General features: G+C 33.6%; 3 protein-coding genes and 1 pseudogene across 3 annotated transcripts; 3 read left to right on the top strand and 1 right to left on the bottom strand.

Annotated features, from left to right (window-relative positions):
- Positions 1-1,551: 1,551 nt before the first annotated feature.
- On the top strand, positions 1,552-5,793 carry LOC103491673 (60S ribosomal protein L18-2-like; annotated as a pseudogene).
- Positions 3,362-10,087, top strand: LOC103491527 (uncharacterized). The gene is made up of 8 exons (XM_008451513.3): positions 3,362-3,661; positions 5,802-7,047; positions 7,156-7,345; positions 7,793-7,896; positions 8,187-8,289; positions 8,428-8,735; positions 8,958-9,263; positions 9,597-10,087. Exons 2-8 carry the CDS (start codon positions 5,872-5,874, stop codon positions 9,951-9,953), a joined length of 2,544 nt encoding a protein of 847 aa, XP_008449735.2. The 5' UTR covers positions 3,362-3,661; positions 5,802-5,871; the 3' UTR covers positions 9,954-10,087.
- Positions 10,088-13,017: 2,930 nt separating this feature from the next.
- On the top strand, positions 13,018-21,907 carry LOC103491528 (uncharacterized). The gene is made up of 12 exons (XM_008451515.3): positions 13,018-14,312; positions 15,427-15,629; positions 15,706-15,903; positions 16,487-16,558; positions 16,847-16,942; positions 17,734-17,813; positions 18,219-18,294; positions 18,869-19,079; positions 19,249-19,442; positions 20,358-20,463; positions 20,702-20,791; positions 20,872-21,907. Exons 1-12 carry the CDS (start codon positions 13,784-13,786, stop codon positions 21,618-21,620), a joined length of 2,604 nt encoding a protein of 867 aa, XP_008449737.2. The 5' UTR covers positions 13,018-13,783; the 3' UTR covers positions 21,621-21,907.
- Positions 21,908-23,552: 1,645 nt separating this feature from the next.
- Positions 23,553-24,975, bottom strand: LOC103491529 (DNA damage-repair/toleration protein DRT100-like). The gene has a single exon (XM_008451516.3). The coding sequence runs from the start codon at positions 24,833-24,835 to the stop codon at positions 23,660-23,662; it is 1,176 nt and encodes a 391-aa protein (XP_008449738.2). The 5' UTR covers positions 24,836-24,975; the 3' UTR covers positions 23,553-23,659.
- Positions 24,976-25,867: the final 892 nt, after the last annotated feature.

The raw sequence follows: 25,867 nt of genomic DNA, 5'->3' as shown, positions 1-25,867 counted from the left end.
TATATATATAAAGTGTAATGAAACATATTATTGATTTTAGTTGGACATTGTTGTAATTTGATATGAAGAGAATCACGTGAATATAGATTGAGATATACAATTCAAAAAGTTGTTAAACATAGTTTATAAATATGGAAAAACATTGTCCTCTTTTGTAAATGTGGAATCAATAGACCCCTCTTGAAAAAAAAATATAAATGTTTCTTTTAGATTAGTAGTAGTAGTAACTTTTTTTTTTCTTTATATATATAATTTTAGTTATATTTTGATTAATTTTGATTAGACGAATGAAAGGAAACGAATCTAAAAGATAAAGAAGAAAAAAGAATAGATGGTGAAATTAAGTATTCTATTTGTCGGGTCAATCGAAGGTAGTGTCGAAGGCCTAATCAATATGTGAAGGTCCACAATAAAAAAGAACAGTAGTTTATTAGTTATGCATGGAGCCCCTAATTTGAGTGACCCTATGGGGATGGGCTCCATAAGAGAGGAAAAAATGGATGAAATTAGGGCAGTACCTTCCTTCCATTTTAAGGGCAAATACCCAAAAGGGTAGACTTTATCTTTGATTCATTTGTTTGGATGTTCCAAGCTTTAGGGTCATATGGTCACTGTTTACAATAATTCAGCCCCTTCCCCAAATTGTCTTTACCTCTCAATATCTTCAGGACAGATTCATCTTCTACTCTACTGTCTTTTTCTTCTTCCAATGTTAACTCTACGTCAATCACTCCTATGTTATCCTAAACAAGTAAAGAAATTGAACATCGGTGCAATGTCTAGCCATCGACATTCTAACACTTAGTTTAGTAAGAGAGTTAAAGGTGAATAGGGAATACCGATAGTAGAGAGTAATTAATATATTGTGTGTTTTTAATTAGTGTACTTTTGACAAGTGATTTGGTTTAGCTAATTATATAGATTGATGATTAGTTATTGTGTAATAAATATCTAGCTTTTTTCATAATGATGTCTCGTTAATCCATTAAATTGTTGAGTTGCTTTTGTTTGACTTGTTGGGATCTGTGTTGCAAAGTAGTCTCAAGATTAATTATTTAATTCTTTTAAGAAATCGATAAATGAAATCACACGCTTTTTCTATCGGGATTCAAATTTCCTTCGTGTACAATTATGAATTCACCACCTAAATGGGGTTGATGACACTTAATTTGCTCAACTTAAACTCTTTCATGGAAATGTCTATCGTAACTTAGTACTGCTTACCATTAGGGTTTTACTAAACTTTTCCATGAGTTGCCTAACTCACCTGAGATTCTCTTGTAGATCTTTTGAGCTCTTTCACAAATCTTCTGAGCTACCTCTGTCTATGCACGAGTGCTCTATCTTTCTAAATTCTTGTTAAAGTATATAAAAACAAGGGTGAAGAAATCACTTGAAGTTGATGTTAAAATGGAATGATGGTGTGTATATTTGTTAGTGTATTTCTTTCGACTTTATTAAAATAAAATCGAGCTGTGGAATGCACGTGCATACTTTCTCTCTTTTCCTAAAACCCATATAAGTTCACATTTTTTTTTTATCCAAAAACTTATGGCAAGGTTAGTTTTAATTAGTGTGTTTTTTTGTTATATAATTTAAATGAACAATTGAGTTATTATGAGTTTGAATTAGGCAGTTAATAGTTCTTTGCTTTTTGACTCCTTTATTGGTGAATGCTTAATTTAAAGTTACATAGGTAAAGTTGCAACCCCAAAGGATTACAATACAATTAATTTACAAATCCTAAATCATAGTTTTAAAAATAAAACCAAATGGGATGATTTATTATGGTTATTTTATATTTATGCATTGGAAAATTATAAAATATAATTTGGAGTAAAGATTGTTGATTGCTTTTTTTTGTTGGGAAACAATATCCCAACATCATGATGAGAAGAAGTGGCATTCATATTGGTGGGGGAAAGAAAAGCCTAATGTGTGACTTTCCTACCCACCCAATTCCTAAATATATTAAGAACTTTATAATATATTTTTAGTCAAATTAACAATTTATCATTTATTATTATTACTATTTACAAAAAAATTGGATCTGGTTGATGTTTTTAAGTTTTGAGTTTCATGTCGATTTAGTTCTTAAATTGTAAAATATTACAATTTTACTCTTTAGGTTTTAGCTTTGTTTCAATTTTGTCGCAAAATTTTTAATATCGACACTTTAAAAAAAAATTACATTATTATTTAATTTAGGAGTTATAATTAATTAATCTTTGGTGTATATTCATTTCTTTTAAAATTAGTTAAACATTTTATTTCATAATTATTTTTAATTAGTTAATAAATATTAATTGTTGATGATATAATATTAAATTTGTTTCGTAAAAAAATTTAAGTGTTTGGGTCGATATCATTGATTTAAAGATTAGTACTAGAACACGTGGTCTAGGGAGGTATGCAAGTTCTTGTAATGTTATTTTCTTGTCAACTAAAATTGATTTTTACTTAGCTCAGCAATAATAGACATACCTCCTACATTTCAGATAACAGGTGAGATGTTCAAATTATCATCCCACGACGGTTGTACTTGAAAAATGAAGCTATAAAAAAAACTAATAATTGTGTAATAATGTAATATATACAAAAAAAAAATGTTCACAAATATATAAAAATTATGAATTTTATTAATGATAAACATTGATGATGGACTATCCGTTTCTATCAATATTGTCGATAAATTTTTTTATTAGTATCTTAAATATTTCAGCTCATTTTGTTATATTGAAAACTAAATATCTCTACAATGTAATCTTGAAGAGTAAGAATAGCCCGAATCCAAATCAAATTACAAGAGTTGGGTTGGGTTGAAAATTTTGATTTTCTTTCAAGTTGGGTTGGGTCTCATGTTAGAGGGTTGAAAAATTCGGATCAAACCCAATCCAACCCGAATTAATAATATATATAATTTAATAAAAGTTAAACAATCTTATAATTACGATTTTTTTTTGATATACGAAACATATTTGATTTATGTTTAACGATTTCCATTTACAAACATTAAAATTTAGAAATAAAAGAAAATAATAATACAATACGACAACCCAACCCATATTTTACGGGTTGAGTTAAAAACTTAATTCGGATTATTCGAATTGATAACCAACCAACTAAAAAATATAGGTTAGACTAAGAATGTCTCACAACCCATTCGACCTATTTAAACTCCTACCCTAAACCCTAGACCTTAATCCAATTTCAAGGATTGGATTATAGGATATATTTGAATGAATATTCGGGTTGGTCTTGAAAATTCAGTTAACCCGGCCCATGTGACTGAATTTGAGTTTCGAAAAGCCCATTTGCTAGTGTTGGGCTGAAGAACTCGGAAACCCGAGGGGTCTTTTCTCTTGAAAGTGCGCCTGATCTGCTGACCCTCGTTCCCTCCCATTCTTCCTTTTTATCTCGTTCGTCCCTCCTGCTTCTCGCATTTCTCTTCCGGCCACCGCACGCTGCCCCTCCGATTCACCTTCCTTCGACGCTGCCCTCCTCAATATCACTTTACTGGAGAAGTCTCGCGGTGATTCTGCGCGGTTTGCTACCTCAACGCCGCGTTAAACCACCGTTTCGACGCTGCTAATTTATGCGAGTTTTAGGGGCGATCTTGTTAAGATAACTCCATTAGTTCATTGTTAAAATTGCTTTTGAAGTAAGTGGCATTACTTGTTTTTTTTTTTTTTTTTGGGTATGTGTTCTGAGTTATGTGCCGTGAACATTGAATTTGTTTAATATGTGTATTTTGAATTTTGATAAAGTGGCGTGGTTGTTTGAATTATTTTACTTGGATGTAAAGGACGAGTGTTTTATGTGCTATGAGTGTTGAATTTGTTGATATGTGATCTGATTATGTGGCGTGAATGTTAGATTTGGTGGATGTCTGAATTACATTACTTGTTTGTGGTTTGAGCATCTCGAGGTACAGGCATGTAGATGAGACTTTTGTTTAGGTTAAAAGTACATGGAAACCGGCGGCGGCTGCTGCTGCTGCTAAAACTTGGCATACCATGAGGTAAGAGTAAGAAGACCAAGAGGACTGCACCCAAATCTGATGATATCTACCTTTAGTTACTCGTCAAGCTTTACCGCTTCCTTGTCCGTCAGATTGGAAGCAATTTCGATGCTGTATTCTCTAGCGCCTGTTAATAAGCAAGGTTAACAAGCCTCCACTTTCGCTCTCTAGGCTATCCAGTCCATGAAAGGAAAGGAAAGTAGGATTTCTGTTGTTGTTGGGAATGTTGCCGATGAAATTCGCATCTGTGAAGTTCCAGCACTGAAAGCTCTAAGGCTCACTCAGACAGCAAGGTCAAGGATCGAAAAGGCTGGCTGGGAATGTTTGACATTTGACCAGCTTGCTTTTAGGGCTCATCTAGGTCAGAACACGGTTCTTCTTAGAGGTCCTAAGAACTCCCAAGAGGCATTAAAGCATTTCGGTCCAGCACCTGCTGTGTCACACAGCCATTCCGAGCCATATGTGAGGTCTAAAGGAAGGAATTTCGAGAGGGCTAGAGGAAAGAGGAACAGCAGGGGATATGGAGTTTGATTTGATCTTTTACTTTTCCAAGCCTAATTCTATGCCAGTGTGTTATTTTGAACTTCAATAACCAAATTTTGCTAGATTTTAGTTGCATGCCAGCTGTTCCGTCTCTTACGGTTTTGCCATAATATCGTTGATTTAGAATTTGATTGAATGATATTCAGCAGGACTTCATAGAGTTTCTTTTGCTTGAAAAAAGTAGATGGAAGATGCTGAGTTATGAGACTTCATGTTTGTTATGGTTAAAGTATGTTTAATGGAAGTGGCAAAATAACCATTTGAGATGACGTGAATGTAATAAGATCAAGTAGGAGAGTGAGCGGGAATTGGCTTCAAAGACTGGTTGCCAAGTCCCATTTGTCAAAGTAGAGTTCTGCTAGAGTTCATTTATGCACCATCAGAGAGCTGGTAACTAAATGTTTACTATGACTGAAGTGCCTTTGCTCTAGTTGGCTCCCCCTTTGGCTAACCGGGTGCCAACTACCATTAGTTGGAGTAAAGTCTCCTAGGATTTTTTACCAACAAATTTGCACAGCACAGTTTCTTAAGATGGTTTAGTTGTCCACTTTGGCTAAATAGAATTTTTGACTGAAATGTTTTAGGTCCACATAGTTACGTTGCTAGGTGCATGTTAATTGTTATGCTTGTGTATGCTTGTCTGACCCTTTAGTAGAGTTACCGAGTATTATGAATACACACCACCTTTCCAAACATGTTTGTTTTTAGGTAACGATAGAAACGTAGGAGGCATGTGGCAGGTGGTTGCTATGTGCGCGATGGGGGTTGTCTGCACAGTATTTTGTGCTTTTGATAAAACTTTCTATATTTTGTTGGTTAGTTTTTTCTTCTGGACATTGCTATGTTTGCAAATTTTTTTATGAAACAAAACCTAATTGTTACATTTTAATTATTGTTTTCCCTTGGGTTGGGCTGTTGTAATTTACTTTAGTTTATTTTAATGATTTGAGAATTAGTTGAGTTTAGTTTTGATTTGGTAGGATGCTCTTTCATCATGCATTATAAGACAAGCTTGTTGTTGATTAGAAGTCTTTATGCAAAGTTTTAGATTTGTACTGTTTATCAGGATTTATGAAAAAGGGTAGTTGTAACAAGCAACACAGCATACTCCATGTTTTTGGATAAATTTGGAGGCCGTACATATTATCTACTTCTGCTTTGTTTGATATGCATCTTCCCTAGAAATCTTACTAAAGACCCCTCCTGCTAATCAGTACTTTTTTTGTCTGATGGATAGATTTTAGGTTGGTGGTGAAAAGAAATTTGTGCTTACAAGCCATTTAGATTTTCCTACGGAGTGTCGTCAGATGGATAGGAAGTATAGCCGAGAGTCGTCAGATGAGGATGAAGCGAAAGGGAACAGGAGAGCAAGCAGAGACAATGACAGGCAAGATAGAGACAGAAGACATCAGGACAAAAATTTGCACAGAGAAGTAGAGAGAGGAGACAAGAAAAAATCATATGAAAGTTTTGATGAAGGTGAACAGAGAACTGAGAGAAACAAAAGTAGACATGATAGAGACAGAAGACATCATGATGAAAAACGCCATAGTAGAGGACACGAGAGAGAAAATCGAAAGGAATCATATCAAAGTTCTGATGAAGATGAGAGGAAGAATAGGAGGCATGACCGTAGACAGCGTGAAACTGAGAATGAAAATAAAAATATGGATCGCCGCTTGGATAATGATTCAAAAGATGAGCGTGACAAGGAGTTGCTTAATCGAAAGGAATCATATCAAAGTTCTGATGAAGATGAGAGGAAGAATAGGAGGCATGACCGTAGACAGCGTGAAATTGAGAATGAAAATAAAAATATGGATCGCCGCTTGGATCATGATTCAAAAGATGAGCGTGACAAGGAGTTGCTTAGAAAATCAGATCATCGGAGGAATCGGGCTGACAATGATAGGGAGAGAAGACATTCAAAACATGATTACAAGCATAACAATTCTCAAGATCAACGAGATAAGGAGACAAGTGGAAGGAGAGAGGATAGAAGAAACATTGGGGAGAAAGAAAAGGTGGGTACAGGGACTATTGACCATCGACAGCCTCACAGACAGGAAAAACAGACTGAAAACAATTTGAATCCTGATTCTTCAAATTTGGGAAAGAGTGGGGGTGTTTACATCCCACCATTTAAGTTGGCTAGAATGATGAAGGAGGTCCAAGATAAGAGCAGCATTGAGTATCAACGTTTGACATGGGATGCACTCCGAAAAAGTATTAATGGGCTTGTGAACAAGGTGAATGCTACTAATATAAAGAATATCATTCCAGAGTTATTTGCAGAGAACTTGATCAGGGGCAGGGGTCTATTTTGCCGTTCATGTATGAAGTCACAAATGGCATCTCCAGGGTTTACCGATGTATTTGCTGCACTTGTTGCTGTTGTCAATACTAAGTTTCCAGAAGTGGGTGATCTTCTATTGAGAAGAATTGTTTTGCAGCTCAAAAGAGCATATAAACGGAATGACAAGGTAATATTCATGATGATTGTAATTTTTATAATCTTTTCTATTTAGTTGTCAAACCTTCGATGTTAATTTTTTTTGCCGATTCTCATTTATTTTATTTATCTTTGACAGCCTCAACTACTTGCTGCTGTCAAATTTATAGCACATTTGGTTAATCAGCAAGTGGCTCATGAAATAATTGCATTAGAATTACTCACTGTGTTGCTGGAGAATCCTACAGATGACAGCGTGGAGGTGGCCGTCGGTTTTGTAACTGAATGTGGATCAATACTCAAGGATCTTTCTCCTAAGGGGCTTCATGGTGCGTATGCTATTGTCGTAAATTATCCAAATTTATTTATTGTATCTGCATTTTGCTGTGCTCAATCATTTTAGTTCACCATGTTCGCTGCTTTTTGTTTGCTTGGATCTGTTACATGAAATTATAATTGTCTAGCCATGTTCATTCTGTTTGTCTTTCTGGAAAAGCTTCTGTCTGTCTGCAGCAGATTTTCATCTTTGAAGTTGCCCATATGGAGAATGAGATTGTTGAATATTTTTTTTTGTATTTCCAATCATCTGAAAAATAATTTTATTTTAGTCTTTAGACTCAAGGACATTTTTCACCCTATTGAATAGATTTTGTTCGATCAAGTTTTATTTATTTTAGTCTTATTGTTTTAAAAAATAAATTTCCTCGCATGATCCCCACCTATTTAACCCAAGATTGTATATTCATATTTCTGCCATTTCTTGTCATTGATTGTAGGAATATTTGAGCGTTTTCGTGGAATTCTTCATGAAGGAGAAATAGACAAAAGGGTTCAGTTTCTGATTGAAGGCCTATTTGCCATAAGGAAAGCAAAGTTTGAGGTATAGTCTATAATTCTCACGATGGGATGAACCCTTAAATAATTAATTGTTTTAGCAACGAATCATTTGCCTTTTAGTACACAGCAGTTACCTTTTCAGTTGGTTTCTACATATATGTTTATAAAATCTACTTCAGTTTTCTAGTTCACCCTTTGCAATGTACCTGAAAATGTTGAGTCTGAAGAATTTCTTATTGTTTGTTTCCAAGCACACATATTTCCTTGTATAGCATTAGCAGAAACAGTGTTTTATTTTTAATTTTACTCTTTTTCCTTTTGGATTTGATTCAGGGCTATCCAGCTGTTCGTCCAGAACTCGACCTTGTAGAGCAAGAAGATCAGTTAACTCATGAAATCTCTTTGCAAGAAGAGATAGATCCCGAGATTACTCTTGGTATTTTTTGCCCTTAAATAATAAATAAAATATACACTTATGCATGGTTGATTTGTTAATCAGAGTAGGTCTTCTCATGATGTATGCTTTATTTTTATGTATTCTTTTATTCTTATATTTTTCCTATCTTGCTTCCAGATATCTTCAAGTCTGATCCAAATTTCCTCGAAAACGAGAAGCGTTATGAGGATTTAAAGAAAAATATACTTGGTGAGGAATCTGAGGATGAAGAAGACAGATCTGATGCTGGATCAGATGATGAGGAAGATGAGGATGAAGAAGATGAATCGGAAGAAGAAGATGAAGAGCAGATGCAAATAAATGACGAAACGGAAACCAACCTTGTGAACCTAAGGAGGACAATTTATCTGACAATTATGTCCAGTGTAGATTTTGAAGAGGCAGGGCATAAGCTTCTAAAAATTAAACTCGAGCCTGGTCAAGAAGTAAGTTCTTTTAGTTCTTTTAGTTCTTTCTGTTGGTCATACTTTTTCTAATTAATTTCATAAGCTTCATGCACTTTTTCTGAAATCAAAGTTTGTTTCCTGTTCTATAATAATGACCCATAACATTGATGGTTGTCTTGCATGATTGTCTGTTGCAATCGATATGTTTATACCAATGGTACAGGTGTAAGTGTGTTCATTCGTTTTTTGTGATCTTTGCAGATTGAGTTATGCGTCATGTTATTGGAATGTTGCAGTCAGGAGAGAACTTACCTTCGCTATTATGGTCTGTTGGGGCAAAGATTTTGCAAGATCAACAAAGTGTATCAGGAGAATTTTGAGAAATGCTTTGTCCAGCAATATTCGATGATTCATAGGCTTGAAACCAACAAGTTAAGAAATGTGGCTAAATTTTTCGCCCACTTACTTGGCACTGATGCACTCCCATGGCATGTTTTGTCATACATCCGCCTGACTGAAGAAGACACCACGTCTTCATCAAGGATTTTTATTAAGATCCTCTTCCAGGTATTTCTCGTCTATCCTGATCGTGATCTATATGATTCTTTTCCGTTGTTAATGTTTCTTTAGGATACTTAGTTGTTAATTTTGCTATATACTTAAGATAGAGTAGTTTGATGTCAAACTTATCGGTTGTCAAACTAAACCCCCCTTTCCAATCATCATCTATTTCTCGTCAATAACTAATGCTCTGCTTCTTTGTTTTGTTTTTTTAAAAGAACGATGGGTAGCTTAGCTGCCTTGTAAAGTTAGCAATTAGGCAATGAAATTAAGAAATTTGCGTTTTTCACTATTTTGGTAGATGTTAATTTTTGTATCTTGGTGTTAATTGTGGTGCAGGAATTGTCAGAACATTTGGGAATTCGACTGTTAAATGAACGTCTCACCGACCCGACAATGCAAGATTCGTTTGAATCCATATTCCCAAGGGATAACCCAAAGAACACAAGATTTTCCATCAACTTCTTCACTTCTATTGGGCTTGGTGGTCTAACCGAGAATTTGCGAGAATATTTAAAGAATATGCCACGGCTAATCATGCAACAGCAAAAACCGGTGTCAGATTCCGATGAGGAATCTCAAAGCTCAGATTCTTCGGATTCAGATTCAAGTTCTTCAGAGTCAGAATCAGATTCAGAAGACAGCGAAAGCAAAGATAGAAGACGCGAAAAAAAGAGAAGAAAAACTCGAAGGTGATATTGATATGTTTGTATATTTTCTCTTATTCACTCCAAGATGATTTATCTTCCTGCTTCCTCCTAGGTGTTGTGTTGTGTAATAACTTAACCTTTTTGATTGTTTATATGGAAATTTTGGCCCTCTAACGATTATTAGTTGTTTTCATCCCCTAAAATGATTAGATTTATCTGAAGATGTTTGGATTTTTACTTCCCAAATTGAATACAATCAATGATAAGAAAAGATGAGATCCCCATTGTTCAACTTCAGGCCCAATGGAGACTATCTTTGAATACAAAATAAACTATAAATAGAGGTCTAGTTGTCCACCATTATTATTATTATTATTATTATTATTATTATTATTATTATTATTATTATTATATAATTTAATTTTACAAAATATTTTCATTACCTAATGTCTGTGGTTGAGATGTGTATTTTCATATCTTTGCTTGAAAGCAAACAAAAAGAAGCTAAGTGGTGAGTAGCAAAAGCCATGATTCTGATTTGTGTGTTCTACCTACTAAGTACTAACTTTATTTAAAACCCCTTAATATTACACAACCAGCTTCGTGTACTCCATCGTTTGTGTATAACGATCTTTTCATCTTCTATTTTTTGATAATTAGTTACACGTTTTTCCTTAATTGTATGCATACTTTTTACGTGAGATATTTGTATGTCTGTACACGTAGAGACTTTTTCTTTTTTTTTTTGTTAAAGTCATCTTCATATTGGTTTGCTTGAAAAAAAATGCAATCATAAACCAAAATAATGAGTGTTTAAATGCTATAGAAATAATGCAAGTTGGCTATGTATAAGTAGTGTCACATATTTGCAAATGGATGATCATGTTATAATTAAATACCTCCACCCAACACAAAATATTAATAGTCACATGCCAACGTCCAAATTATGTGTCCACCTCACTGTTACAATCTACTACCATTATATGATATAGATATTTCTAAATATGAATTATTATTGGTCACATTTGGAACTTTTTCAAAGATTTATTTTGTAACTTCTTAGAATATTGGATTATGCTCCATGCAAATACTACTTGAATTTTTCCTCTTTGGTTACGGTGATCAAATTAAGCTTTTTATTTAGTATGATTTTGAAAGATTATTTCAACATTGACAAAACTATCTCTCTTATTTATGAATAGTTTGAGATCTAATGACATAATTGAGATTAAATAAAGGGGCGTGAGATCGATGCGCCCTAAGACAAGAAAAAGAAAAAAAATATGCTAGCGTGGTTCAGGCCAAGTCCTCGATCCATACTATCTCTTCACCAAATGGTATGCCCTAATTTGAGAAATTTAAGGGTTAGGTTGGTTTAGTTATAAAACCACATGTTTAGATGTTCTAGGTCAAACTCTCTATACAAACACATCATTATGGTTGAAAAAGGTAAGTCGATTTTTCATTTTAGAACTCTAAGTTAGATGCATTTTTCACCGCTCTCTCTCACTTATTTATAAGATTATATGTGGTAGCAAAATTTATTTTCGATTATAGGTTACATTATTCTCTTTTTAAACAAAGTGATACATTACGTAATTTAAACTTTAATTTAATCAATTGAGTTAATATTACGTAGTACACTAATTAACTACTTTATATGTTACTAACTTATTATTAAATTGAAATTAGCTGAGATACCAATCTCTTAATCCTTTCTTAGAATTTAAAAAAAAAAAAAAAATCAACCTCTCTATCTTGTCTTGTAATCCCAATACAACTACAATACATTTTAGTTAGGTCAAATAAAAATAAATGTTACCACTCTTTTTCAAACCAATAATAGTTTTGACATTGTCTAGTTTCTCCCAAAGTAATTATAAAAATAGGTAACTTAGCTTCTAATTTTTTTTTAAAAAAAATTGTCATTATATGTATGTTTTATTATTTAAATACCTAACAGTATCATTTTGTTTTGTATATGTGTTCAATTTATATGAATTTTGTTCTTGAGGTGATAAATTTTAGACACTCTAAACATTTTTTTTATTAATTAATTAAGCCAGTAAATTTTAAAATGATCAATAGAACAAATATACAAATATGAAGGAACCAACCAATGTAAGAAAATGATTAATTAATTTGAATTGAAAATGTCACAAGACAAGACTGTCGGGTGATTGAAAAATTTGTAACACTCATTCTCAAAATTATAATATATAGTTACTATGTTACCATATTTTCTTATCCTCTTTATTCTTTTCTTCTAAGCTCCAACTAGATCAACAAATATTCCTCTCCAAGAGAAAAAAAAATTAACTAAATAATTAAGCGAAAACTGTATTAAAATAAGATAAATTAACTCACAAAAAGTCGAATTTACGATTCAATTATAAATAAAAATTTTGCTATGTTTTCATTTTTGGTTAAACTACAAATTATCCGTCTAATTTGTGATCATACTTTAAAGATTAACATATTACTTAAATTCAACCTTTAAACTTAAATAAATTCAGAAACTATAATAGTTATATAAACGTTCAAGTTTTATTATTTGAGGTATAATTTTTATATCGTAAGTTTTGATCGTCCAATTTTAATCCAATTTTTCCAATGTTATAATATTTAGGTTAAAAGGCCATTTTTTTTTTCCATTTACTTTGAATTATCTAATTTTTATTTTTGTACTTTTAAGAAAATTTAAATTTAGATTTAATCTGTAATATATTAAATATTTATAGGATAAATTCTAATAAAGATCATAAATTTTTAATAAATAAACTCTAATTAATAGTAGGACTATAATTAAAATTTATTTAAATTAAATAGACTAAAATTAGATAAAATGAAATTATAATAATAAACTTTAAATTAGATATGAAAATGATATTTTAATAGTTAATTGTGGGAGAAATGATTACTATATCTTTTTAAAATAATAAATAATAACATTATTATTTTTATTATTGGTATTATGATTTATGATTATTATTATTATTAAAAATAAGCTTATGATTTATGAGTGATTGTCTCATAATTAAAAGAGAAAAAAACGGTTATTTTTTACTGTTTATGGAAAAGAAAAAAACAATTATAGATTAGAAGGTAAAGAAGATGAAGATGGCGCCAAGAAGATTGAGGAGTTTGATGGGAATTCTCATTTCCCAAATCCCAAATTGCGAAATGGATGAAAATTTGATTTCCAATTCCACTTTGTCTTTGGTTGTTTCTGTGAATGCGATTTACTCTCCAATGGCTTCAGAACCCATCTCCTGTATGTTGGAATCCATGCGAATGAGTCAAACCCTAGCAGAAAATGGCACCACATCCGTGATTCTAACTTGTCTTCATATACCCTCTTCTTCTCTCATCCACATTTACCGAAAATATATTATCTTTTAGAATTTTGGTTTTTGTTCACTATACTTTTAGTATACTTCGATCTACAAAAAGTAAGTAATTTGCCTTTTCTTTTCTTTTTCACTTCACCATTCTTGCCTTTCACGAGATAGCCTGAATTATAGCTTCATTTGTGGGGCTCTCTCTGTTCAATCATTCTATCTATATATATATAACTCCTCACATGTGCTTCCTCTTATTTACTCCTCCCAGCCTTTTCTTTTCATTATTCATTTGTTGGATTACATGCTTCTGAATGTGATCTTGGGTTATGTTCTTTCTGAAATTAGGAGTCTTGCATTCTGGGTTCATTAGTAACTATTAGATGCTTTTGATTCTTTTCACTGGGTTGTTCTACACCTACCAGTTTCTTTGTGTCTTGATCGTATCCTCTCGCTGAATTCAGATTTTCCATCTATTTCATATTAATTCAGCTCTGATTTGATTCTTTTTTCTCCTGTCCTCTATTTGGTTGTTATGAAAATTTGTCAGTTTCTTAAAATGTGGGTGGTTTTGGTGGTCTTATTGGCATTCCTCCTCTGTAATTGTGATTCTCTAAAGGAGTGTACAAACACTCCTACTCAACTTGGATCACATACTTTTAGATATGAGCTCTTATCATCAGGTAATGTTACTTGGAAGAAAGAGATATTTTCCCATTACCACTTGACACCAACTGATGATTTTGCTTGGTCTAATTTGCTACCAAGAAAAATGTTGAAGGAAGAAAATGAATATAATTGGGAAATGATGTATAGACAAATGAAAAATAAAGATGGGCTGCAAATTCCTGGTGGTATGCTCAAGGAAATTTCTTTACACGACGTACGGTTGGATCCAAGCTCATTACATGGGACGGCTCAGACAACAAATTTGAAGTATCTATTGATGTTGGATGTGGATAGGTTGCTTTGGAGCTTTAGGAAGACAGCTGGTTTGCCTACACCTGGAGAACCGTATATTGGGTGGGAAAAATCAGACTGTGAGCTTCGTGGTCATTTTGTAGGTTAGTCATGTCTTTTAATCGTGCTTTTATTTGTCCTTGGTTTTTGTTGTTATGTTCATCTTTTCTGGCATTCTTCCGTCTTTTGAGAATATACCATTAGACGAGTCATTCGCATTGCACAGAGGGCCCATAATAGCTTTGGAAAAGACATTTACCTTTAAGTATTAAAAATGAATTCATTTTGTTCATGTCAAGTTTGTCAACAGTATCCATCGACTCCATTCTTATCATTTTTTGCTCCATTCTCTCTCTCTCCCCAACCTGAATTCTTATTTTAAAGGGTTGGATGGCAGGAAGATTTAGTTTAAATAAAAAATTAAGTGACATTTTGTTACTAATTTGTTCTTTTTCAATATTAACCATCCAAGAAATTTTAAGACCTATACATTGGTAGTGCCCAATGCCCCTGCTTTAGCTAAGTGTCTAACTGAATTCAGAAGATGTCACTTGTCATTTCTCCTGCTAACTTGGCTTATACTTCCAATCTCAGAACTTAATCTCAAACAGTACTTCTATGTTTGGCCACTGGTGAATTCAGAAATCTAAATCTCTTTTTCTTTTTTCCCAAACACACACATTCATTGTTCTTGGATGTATTCCATTTGATTAAATTATAATTTTGGTTGTTTTCTCCCAAACACCCACATGCACAATCAAGTTTAATAGCTTAAAGTTTAAAAGGTGTCTAATTAATCACCAAGCTTTTGATCTTGTATCTAATTAGAGTTTTATGTCTAATATGTCCTTGACTATTTGGCACTTTTTTAAAATTCACGGAACTAATGGATAGTGGATATAAGATCAAAATTAGTGTTCTATTAAATAAAAAATTCAATGTTATGTTTAATAGATTAGCTAATGTTAGAAAAATGTTGAATATATGGACTTCTTAGACACAAAACTGAAAGTTCAGCGATTCATTATCTAGTTTTTGCGAAGGCAATTATTTTCTTATGACTGACTTGCTGCAGAATATGGAGGCCTTCTCTTTGTCTGACACACGTCTACAAATCTATTAAATGCAATTATGTTTTTATGACTGACAATATAGATTATGTTTTGTAGCTTCAGCCTATGTGATCAATTATTAATAGCTTGCTCTCTCAAACTGAAGGTCACTACTTAAGTGCGTCAGCCCAAATGTGGGCAAGCACTGGCAACCCTGTGCTTAAAGAGAAGATGTCTGCACTAGTTTCTGGTTTGGCTACTTGTCAGGACAAAATGGGCACAGGATATCTTTCTGCTTTTCCCTCCGAGGAGTTTGATCGTTTTGAAGCTGTTCAACCTGTTTGGGCGCCATATTACACCATCCACAAGGTAAAGTTTCCCATGGACTTAGACACAAAATGTCCTAAGAAGTTACCACATCATTTAATTTTGTCTATTGTGACAGATATTGGCAGGATTGTTGGATCAATATACTTTTGCTGGTAATTCCCAAGCCCTAAAAATGGTTACATGGATGGTTGAGTACTTCTACAACCGGGTTCAAAATGTCATATTGAAGTATACTGTAGAGAGACACTATCGGTCACTTAATGAAGAAACTGGTGGCATGAATGATGTGCTCTACCGGTTGTACAGGATAACAGTATGTGATTTTTCTGTTCTTACTCTCATTGCTTTAATGTGATCTATTATTTGAGGGTAATATCCATCAAATTGGATTTCCATTTAATATGAATTTTCATACATGTCTCTGGACAAAAGGAGGAGACCATTCAAACATTATGGGGGTGTTTGGGGCAACAATATTTTACACTTGAAACACATACTATTATAGCCCAAACTAAAACCACCACCTCAAACACAAACTATTATAACCCAACTATAATAACTTGGGACTATAATAACCAACTTTTTGTCCCCAAACATCCCCTATGTGATTCCTTCCACAAGAAAGAAGTCTAATTCTATCCAAGAAGTATACTATTGAGAAATCTGCCACATAGTCCTGTTGGCTTGATTCTAAAATTGTTTGGATGCCTTGCCTGACATCAACATGACACCTCATTGGATAATTAACTTGCCTTTGATAATTGATTTTAGCTTTCCGTATGTTTAGGTGTATTTGGCTATTGATTAACGAGTTTCTGAGTTTTGATGTACAAAATAAAAATGTTGGTATCTGTGCATAAGAGACTTATGAAGCGTGCTTTGTAAAATACATGCAGGGAAATACAAAGCATTTATTACTGGCACACCTTTTTGACAAACCGTGCTTTCTAGGCCTTCTTGCCGTTCAGGTAATTGTTTCTTGTTCAATCCGGAGTTGTACAATAGAATTGGTGTTTTATCGAACATTCACTGCCAAATATGAGGGAAAGAATGAAGTGTTGTGCAATCACCCTTTTATCATTTTATTAGAAATGACAATTTTTTATACTCCTTAGATTTGAGAACAAGAGCTTTAAAACAAGATGGAAACCGTTGGAATTAATTTTGCTTGTTTTTAAAACTAATTAAAAACTTTATATCACAACTTTTATTTTGCTGGATAGTAATATCTCGAGGATTCTCTCCTTTGGTTATAGGCTGAAGACATTTCAGGTTTCCATGTTAATACACATATCCCAATTGTTATTGGATCTCAAATGCGGTATGAAGTCACTGGTGATCCACTGTATAAGGTAAATCTCTACGCATTTGTCTGAATTTTTTTAATACTAAGTATTAACAATAATAAATTTTAATACTTAATTAATTCATTAAAATTTTTAATTTTCAAATACTTGTCTATATTCTTGCTTGCTTAGCATAGAGTTTCTAATGATGTGATCAGAGATTTCTTCCTACATTCATCCTTCATGAAAAGGGATGCTTCTTATGGATTGTTGTGGTGTGTGTTGTTCTTTGGGTTATGTGGGGGACAGAATAATAGAGATTGTTTACAGGTTCTTAGTGGGGATCTTTCGGGGTTTAGTGTGTTGTTACATATCATGTTTTCGTTTGGGATTTGGTTTTGAAGACTTTTTATGACCACTCTTTATATTTTGTATAGTTGTGGCCTCTTCTTTTAGAGGGAATTCTCTCTTTTAATGGGTTTTGGTTTTCGTATGCCCCGTATTTTTTAATTATTATCTAAATGAAAGTCGTTTCTATAAAAATAAATAAACTTTTTCTTTACAGAAATATTCTTTATGAATATTCGTAATATTACTAGAAAAGATGCGCATTTGGACACATAATTTATGAAGACAATGTAGTATTAGTTATGAACAATATATTTTTTAATTTCTTCCTAAGTTTGCTTGAAGCTTTCTTTTCTTTTCTTTTCTTTTTTTTTTTCTTTTTTCCTAAACCTTTCATTGAGTCTGTCAATGTTTAGTTGAATTCTAATTTCTGGTCTGGTTTGTGATTGAATGACAGGTTCGACTTAGAAAGCTATTTTTATTGAGCTATTTTGAATTCTTTATTCCAGGAAATATCCACATATTTTATGGACATTGTTAACTCCTCCCACAGCTATGCAACAGGAGGGACATCAGTGCATGAGTTCTGGTATGGACACTGGAGTCTTCTATTTAATGTATTGTAGGACTTAATGAACATCCATATGCATAGTACTCAGTCTCATTTTCTGTTTCTTTATTTGATTGTTTTTATATCTATAAATGCAGATAAAATCCATGTATATACAGCCTTTGTGCCTGTTTTTCGAAAATCCTTGTCTTATGTTTGAAATCCTCCATCCTCCTTAATTACGGTGTTATACAATTAAAAAGTGAGCATTAGGCTCCAATTAGTTAGTTGCTTATATTGTGCTTCATCTTCTATGAAAATTATATGACTTTGTGTGTGATTGCTGTTTCTATTCTGACATTTTCTTCTTCGAAGTCGGCTTCTGCATCTTTTTTCCATGCACTTTCTAACATCACACTCTTTCCTCCTCTGACCTATGAGCAGGAGAGATCCCAAGAGATTGGCAGATGCTCTAGGAACGGAGACTGAAGAGTCATGTACAACTTACAACATGCTTAAGGTATTACACTTTTCTTTGGCTATAGTTTTTGCAGAATTATTTGAATTCTCAAGGACCCCTATTATTTTGCTTTCTTCTGGGAAAAAAATAAGATATACTTTGAACTAGTAATTTAATAGAACCCAACTTTTGATATAAAAGATAAAAGGAATTACAATAAAACTCCCCAAGTATTATGGGGTGCTTTGACCCTCCCCTCTTGAGATATCTCTCAACCCCTAATTCACTATCATAATGCCTACCCTCATCATTTCCCACACCCAAATTTATAACCAAATACCATTACACACTCCCCATCTGTTTCATATTAAAATAACACACTCCCTATCTAAGTACTTATATACCCCTAATACTCTAATAATATTTCTAATAGCAATTCTACAAGTAATTGTGTAATATGCTGAAACTCTTTCCACCATCTCTTCTTCCTTTTGCATTTTGTCGACAATTTGTGTAGAATTTGATGCATCATCCTGATGGGGTGAGTGTTACACTTTATGTTGATTCTGTATAAGCATTTCTAGATGAACACATTTTTCTCGCAATATTTTTACTCTAGTTGATGATATTATAGGTCTCTCGCAACTTGTTCAAATGGACCAAGGAAATAGCATACGCCGATTACTATGAGCGGGCTCTTACAAATGGGGTGCTGAGCATCCAAAGAGGAACTAACCCTGGGGTAATGATTTACATGCTTCCATTAGGTAGTGGAAGTTCTAAAGCCAGAAGCTACCATGGATGGGGGACCCCGTTTGAATCTTTTTGGTGTTGCTATGGCACAGGTTTGACTTCATTATGCTCACGCATTCCTTTTCTTTTATTCTCTGCGATTACTTGAAAATGATCAGTTATATTTGCATAATCTTGTGTGTATATGAATGGAGATGTTGTCTGTAGAGGTTTCTGTCACTTGTTCTCATTCAATTGTTTCATTTCTTGCTCTTAATTTAGGAATTGAATCATTCTCCAAGTTGGGAGATTCTATATACTTTGAGGAGGAAGCACAAACTCCTTCGCTTTATGTTATCCAGTATATATCAAGTTCTCTTGATTGGAAATCAGGAAATGTTTTGCTAAATCAGGAAGTTGATCCTATTCATTCAGAAGATCCAAAACTCAGGATGACATTGACATTTTCTCCCAAGGTGGTATACTTTTTACATTTCTCACGAGGCAGAACACTTTTATGGCTTTCTGATATAAAGTTTTGTCCATGCGCATCATCAGATTACCTTATTATGACTGCAAACTTTCAAAAAGACAAACCATTAAATAGTATGAGCGTTTATTTACATATGTCAATGTCCTGGCCAATTTATGCATTTGATCAACTATATTTCCACAACGTAGGTATCCATCTCTCTAATCCCTTTATTTTTTTCATGGTTCTTCTTCACCCGGGGGTTTACACATGGTGGTTTTACATAATATTGAAATATATGGCATTGGGTTATAAAAGATTTAACAACACTTCTACAAAGCTAGGAGTGAGAATTTAACGTGGAAGCAACCGGATGTGTTAAGTAACACTGAAACTACCCATTTCCTGATATTTCTAGTCGTATTTCACTGATGACGAGAATCAAATCAACTGGGCTCAGGCTTATTAGCCAAGATAGACCGGTGGACCTTGGATTGTATATGATTAGGCTAGCTAGGAGAAGTTGTTCAAGAGTAGAAAAGATTGGGTGTAAAAGCTGCATTATTGTTTGACGTATTTGCACGGTTCAGAAGTAAGAATAAAATTTTACCCTGTGAAGATGAAACTGATTAGAAATCTGGAAAATTCTAAATTGAAGATTCAGTGAGTTCGTGGACAGGGATAAAAGATTTAGATTTCCATCTTTGCTTGGTCCCAAGCTGAGCAGTGAATACATAATTGTTTTACAATCTTTGGTTACTAACTCAGCAAGTCATCCTGTTTGTATTATGTAAAATGCAGGGATTGTCTGAATCTTGCGAGGAAACTTTCAAATCCAATATGTTTTCGATTTCTATGCTTGTTGAGTAGTGGTTTCCATGGGGAACTAACTAATTTCCATGTGACCTGAATTATGCAGGGATCAGTACGGTCGTCCACCATTAATTTGCGAATTCCAAGTTGGACAAGTGCGAGTGGCGCAAAAGTTCTATTAAATGGTCAGAGTTTGGGAAACAACCCTAATGGTATATACAGATATAACCCTCTGCTGGTTTCTCTTTATAGTAGGCAGGATAAAGCACTATCTGACTCGAGTTTCAAATTCGTTTGAATGCATCTTGCATCTTGTTCTGGCTCTTATATATTCTTGAACTACAATACATCCTGTTCAGTCTAGTTTCCATTGCACTTTCACCTGACGCTTTTACATGGCATCATTGCAACGAAATTTATGTTTCATACTCCTGTTTTCTCATGCTACAGGTAACTTCAAATCGGTTACCAACTCATGGAGCTCAGGGGACAAGTTAAGCCTCGAGATACCCATTAACCTAAGAACTGAAGCTATTGATGGTATATTATCCATCCAATCTGATATAGATGTTTCATTACAATGTTTAGATAATAAATCACTCTTGTGTGAATATACTCAGATGATCGATCTGAATATGCTTCCGTCAAAGCGATCCTGTTTGGCCCCTATCTGCTGGCAGCCTATAGTAGTGGTGACTGGGAAATCAAAACCCGACAGGCCGATTCTTTTTCAGACTGGATAACTCCTGTTCCTTCCGTGTACAATACTTTTCTTGTTACTTTTTCCCAAGCATCTGGGAAGACATCTTTTGCCTTAACAAACTCAAACCAATCAATAACAATGGAAAAATATCCTGAACAAGGGACGGATTCTGCTGTCCATGCTACATTCAGGCTCATCGTAAATGACCCATCTGCCAAAGTCACAGAATTGCGAGATGTTATTGGCAAACGGGTCATGGTAGAACCATTTAGTTTTCCGGGAATGGTTCTAGGAAATAAAGGAAAAGACGAGAAACTTGAAATTGCCGATGCAAACTCGGAGGCGCACTCCTCCGAATTCTATCTAGTTGAGGGATTAGATGGAAAGAATGGAACGGTATCGTTGGCATCCATAGACAATGAAGGCTGCTTTGTTTACAGTGGAGTGAACTATGAATCTGGTTCACAGTTAAAGCTAAGCTGCAAGTCAAAGCTGTCATTAGATGATGGATTCGATGAAGCGTCCAGTTTTGTGATGGAAAGTGGAGCAAGTCAGTATCATCCAATAAGCTTTGTTACAAAAGGATTGACAAGGAACTTTCTTCTTGCACCATTGCTGAGTTTCGTAGATGAATCTTACACAGTTTACTTCAACTTCAATGCTTAGCCATGTAGGTTGAAAGATTGAAATAGTCATCAGCTTTTTACGTTTACAATTAGTGGTAGGGTAGGTAACTATATCGATTATTCAGTGATCCTCTTTTCATTTTTCATCAATTTCTCATTAGCTCTGAAAGCAATGCACGTAAGTTGATCCGGATATAAAAAAGAAAGATGTTTATAGCTTGAATTGTGTTTTTAATGCTTGATGCAGTGTACCCAAGTTGTTGTCACTGTATTAGATACTCATTTCATTAATATATATAGCAATGCAATGAATAAAATTCTTTAGCATGGGGACAGCAGCAATGAAAGAGAGTTTAAAAAAATGGTGGATGACAATATTCTATTCGTTTGAATGCAAAAGCAAGAGATGAAAGAGTCATTTTCTGAAAATAAAGGCTGTTCACGTGAGCTCTGTCTTTCTTTTATTTCTTTTGTGAATTTCACTTAAACTGATTGAAGGATATTCGTCCAAATCGACAACCTTCCAAATAGTGCCTTTGCTTCTACTCACTGACCTCATTTGATAATCATTTTTGTAATGAACTCTTTTGCTTCTACTATTTACGCTAAAATAGTTTCTATTTCAAACACGTTTTATTATAACTCAAACTAAAATAATCCATACCTCAAACACAAACTATTACAACTCGAGTACAATGATCAACTTTTTACTTCGAACATCTCCAGATGATATGAAGTGAGAACTTTGGATCGTAGTTATCAAATCTTAGGCTTAGTCTTGTCTTTTTTTTCACCAATAATTATTGAAAAGACAGCTATTATCCTGTCCCACCTCCCCACATGGTTTTGTTTTGTGTTATCCTTTTCAAATTCTATCTTACTTTTTCTTTTCCTTTTTAATGCAAAGCCTCCTCTCGACACCGCTATACTATAAACTCTAATAATACCATAACATTTGGATTTGCATTGCAGATGCATACATCAATCAATATGGTAAAGATTCATCCTTTTTAGGTGTTTCTATTTAAAACTTTATTCTTTGTTACATTTCCCCTATTAAATGTCCTTCTTTACTCTCTAACTCCTCAAATCCAACCCCATATATTTTGCTTTTTCTAAATTCAAAAGCCTAATCTGATCTAATCTATAATGGAATTTAACAGTTTCAATCAAATGCCCATTTGCAATTGCAGCCCGTGAAGATATGTTATGGTCTAAAGTTAAACCCGTGAGATTGGTCATTGGGTTTCGTGAAAAATATTATTTCATTTTTCCACCTAACCATTGCTTGATGTAATATTCTAAATTACAATTACAAAGAGCAAAGAAGGAAAAATAAAAAATAAAAAAAATAGCAATGTTGTCGTCTTTGTTTATATTAAACTATGAATATCTCAATGAAATTTTAGGACACCATTTGACCAAAAACGCATTCTTTAAAAAGAAAAAAGCATCTTCTTACGACAACTTAACTCTCAAACTTCCACTCCATAATAAAATTTTAGATCTATAAAAGAGACACTATCATTCATTTCTAATCTCTCCTAATTATTAGGTATTAAAAGAATTGTAATCTCAAAGAAAGAGAAGCAAGACAAATAATCAATTATTTGGGAAATTATATTCTCAAACAACTCAAATACACACAACTATGAACCTTTGAATCATTGGATTCAAAGGTTTATATGAAGATTATATAATACAAGTAAAATAAAATAAAAACTACATTACTAATAATAATAAAAAAGAAAGTATGAGACCAACTAAGACCCATTTTCCAACACATTTCACTATCAAATATAATGCATATTAATGCAATGATATTAGACTTCTTTTCTTTTTTTTTTTTTTTCCCTAATATCATGCACTACACTCACAACCAAATTTGGCTCTAATCAATTCGTAGATTATTATCATCATAATAATCAATCAGTTAAAAATTTAAAAAAGAAGAAGAAAAAAAAAAGGAAGCTTTTTGAAAAGTAAAAGTTTTTAAACATCTTTTTGTTTTACATAATAATACAAACATGAATAATGATAATAACAATTATAAGGTTTTAGTAGAAACCAAATTTTTGTCTAACAAGCTTTCAGCGGCTTCCCACAAAGACAGTCATTGAAAACAAACGATGCTGCTTCTAAATGATCGAATGGTGCTCCGGTCGGTATCGGACCACAAAGATGGTTGTGGCTCAAATCCAAATGTCCGATATATGAAGCTTCCGATACTGATTTCGGGATGGGTCCTTTCAAGTTGTTGTACGATAAATCAAGAACTGTGAAGTACGATCTTTGCCCGAAAACATCCGGTAAGTTTCCGGTTAGGTAGTTTCGGCTTAGATTCAAATCGCTTATTCCCGAAACTAAAATACTCGGTGGAATGCTTCCGGAGAATTTGTTGCCGTCAAGATTCAATGTAGCTAAGACCGCCATTCTTCCTATCCAACTCGGGATTACACCGGATAGTTGGTTTTGAGAAAGATCCAGGTCTGCGAGTCGGTAGATCTTTGAAATGGAATCGGGAAGTGAACCGGAGAATTGGTTTCGGCTAAGTAAAGCTCTGCTCAACATCCTCAGATTCCCGAAATTTCGGGGTAAACGACCGGAGAATTTGTTGTTTCGGAGGTCCAGATGCATCAAATTCGTAAGCGCCGTAAGCGACGATGGAATCGAACCGGAAATCAAATTATCCGCAACGTTCAAAACCGTGAGTCGACGGAGTCGACCAATATCCGCCGGAAGGTCGCCAGAAAGACGGTTACCAATAAGGTCTAGAATCCTGAGAAACGGCAAAGAAGTTATACATCTCGGAATCTCGCCGGTGATGCCCTTCCAATCGGCGATAATAACGCTAGAAAGACGAGTAAGCTTGCAGATCTCAGGAGAAATATAACCGGTCATATAACCAGTACGGTGAGCCCGTTCGAAAATGGGGTCCTCAGCTTCTCCCCGGAGATTAATATCAGCAACCCGGTGGGTGACCTGGTCACAGCTAATACCGTGCCATCGGTTACAGCAGTCATCTCCAGTCCAAGAGTTAAAGATTCCTAAATAAGGCTCATGAAGGGCAGCTCTGAAAGCCAGAAGAGCTGCCCGTTCCGAGGGTGGGCAGGCATGAACGGCCGAGGAAACGGCGAGAATCAGTAAAATGGATAAGCACCGAACGGCGGTGGTGCGCATTTTGAGGTGAGATCCGTTGAGAAATAAATGAATAGGTGGGGTGGTATCAGAGTGGAAACTGAAGCACGCGGCCATGGAAGTGAAGGTTGTGAATATATATATATATATATAGAGAGAGAGAGAGAGAGAGAGTCATTGAAGAGAGTGACGATGGAAGAGAATGACGAATCTACCCCTAACATGGGTATGTGAAATTAGTGTTATACTTTAAATATGCTTATGTCCTTTTTCGAATTTTCCATCGCGTCTTATCCACGTCATCAGCAGGCACATGTGGAATCGTAGAAGTGTGCATGTGTATGATAATGATGTATGTATGTATGTATGTATGTGTTGTGTAATGTTGATTAATAGTTTAAATATTAGATTTTTTAAGATAATCTTTTAGGCAAAATCAAAAAAAAAAAAAAAAAAAAAAAATAGAAATTATAAAATTGTTTGGCAACTAACAAGTTGACTCAAAATGTGAAAAAAAAAATCATTCATAAATCTTTACTGAATTTGAATTTTATTTTGCTTAAATTTACAATTGAAGTTAAGAATAAGTATATAATATAATTTTTAAGGAATCGTAAATATAACAAAATCTATGTGTTAATCTCCATTGTCGATGGATTTCTATTAATGATATGATTTATCAGTGCATCTAAAATTTGTTATATTTACACATCTTATTATAATACTTTGAATTTAGTATTTTCGTTAACCATTAAGAAAATTATTGTAAATGAAAAAACTATTGAAAATATTTAGAAAATATATTAAAATTTTAGATTCTATTAATAACAAACACTAATATACAATGATAAATTTCTATCAATGTTTATCAAATCTAAATTTTGTTATATCTTGAAAATATTTTGTTTCATGTACTATATTTAAATATTTCCCTTTCTTTAGTGCATGAAAAAACTATTAAAATGTTATAAATTGAAAAGTATACCAAAACCTTTTTTTTTTCATGCAAAGTTATAATATTTAAGTGTGTTTGCGAGAGAGAACCTAATCTCAAATCTCAAAATTTATAGTTTATTTGTATCAGTTGAACTATGTTCATGTTGAAATAAAAACTAAACATTAAGAAAGATTATTTCAATTAGTTTAAAG

The sequence above is a fragment of the Cucumis melo genome, chromosome 5, assembly GCF_025177605.1.
Source record: "Cucumis melo cultivar AY chromosome 5, USDA_Cmelo_AY_1.0, whole genome shotgun sequence".
Taxonomy (NCBI): Eukaryota; Viridiplantae; Streptophyta; class Magnoliopsida; order Cucurbitales; family Cucurbitaceae; genus Cucumis; species Cucumis melo.
The sequence above is the reverse complement of the archived record's forward strand: the minus strand, read 5'-3'. Positions and strand labels throughout refer to the sequence as shown.

Coding starts and splice junctions, on each gene's coding strand:
- LOC103491529 (XM_008451516.3), bottom strand. CDS start 24,835: ATGGCCGCGTGCTTCAGTTTCCACTCTGATACCACCCCACCTATTCAT.
- LOC103491527 (XM_008451513.3), top strand. CDS start 5,872: ATGGATAGGAAGTATAGCCGAGAGTCGTCAGATGAGGATGAAGCGAAA. Junction 8,736..8,957: donor AACTCGAGCCTGGTCAAGAA/GTAAGTTCTTTT, acceptor TGATCTTTGCAG/ATTGAGTTATGCGTCATGTT. Junction 9,264..9,596: donor TTATTAAGATCCTCTTCCAG/GTATTTCTCGTC, acceptor ATTGTGGTGCAG/GAATTGTCAGAACATTTGGG.
- LOC103491528 (XM_008451515.3), top strand. CDS start 13,784: ATGAAAATTTGTCAGTTTCTTAAAATGTGGGTGGTTTTGGTGGTCTTA. Junction 16,943..17,733: donor CTGGTGATCCACTGTATAAG/GTAAATCTCTAC, acceptor TCTTTATTCCAG/GAAATATCCACATATTTTAT. Junction 19,443..20,357: donor CATTGACATTTTCTCCCAAG/GTGGTATACTTT, acceptor TGAATTATGCAG/GGATCAGTACGGTCGTCCAC.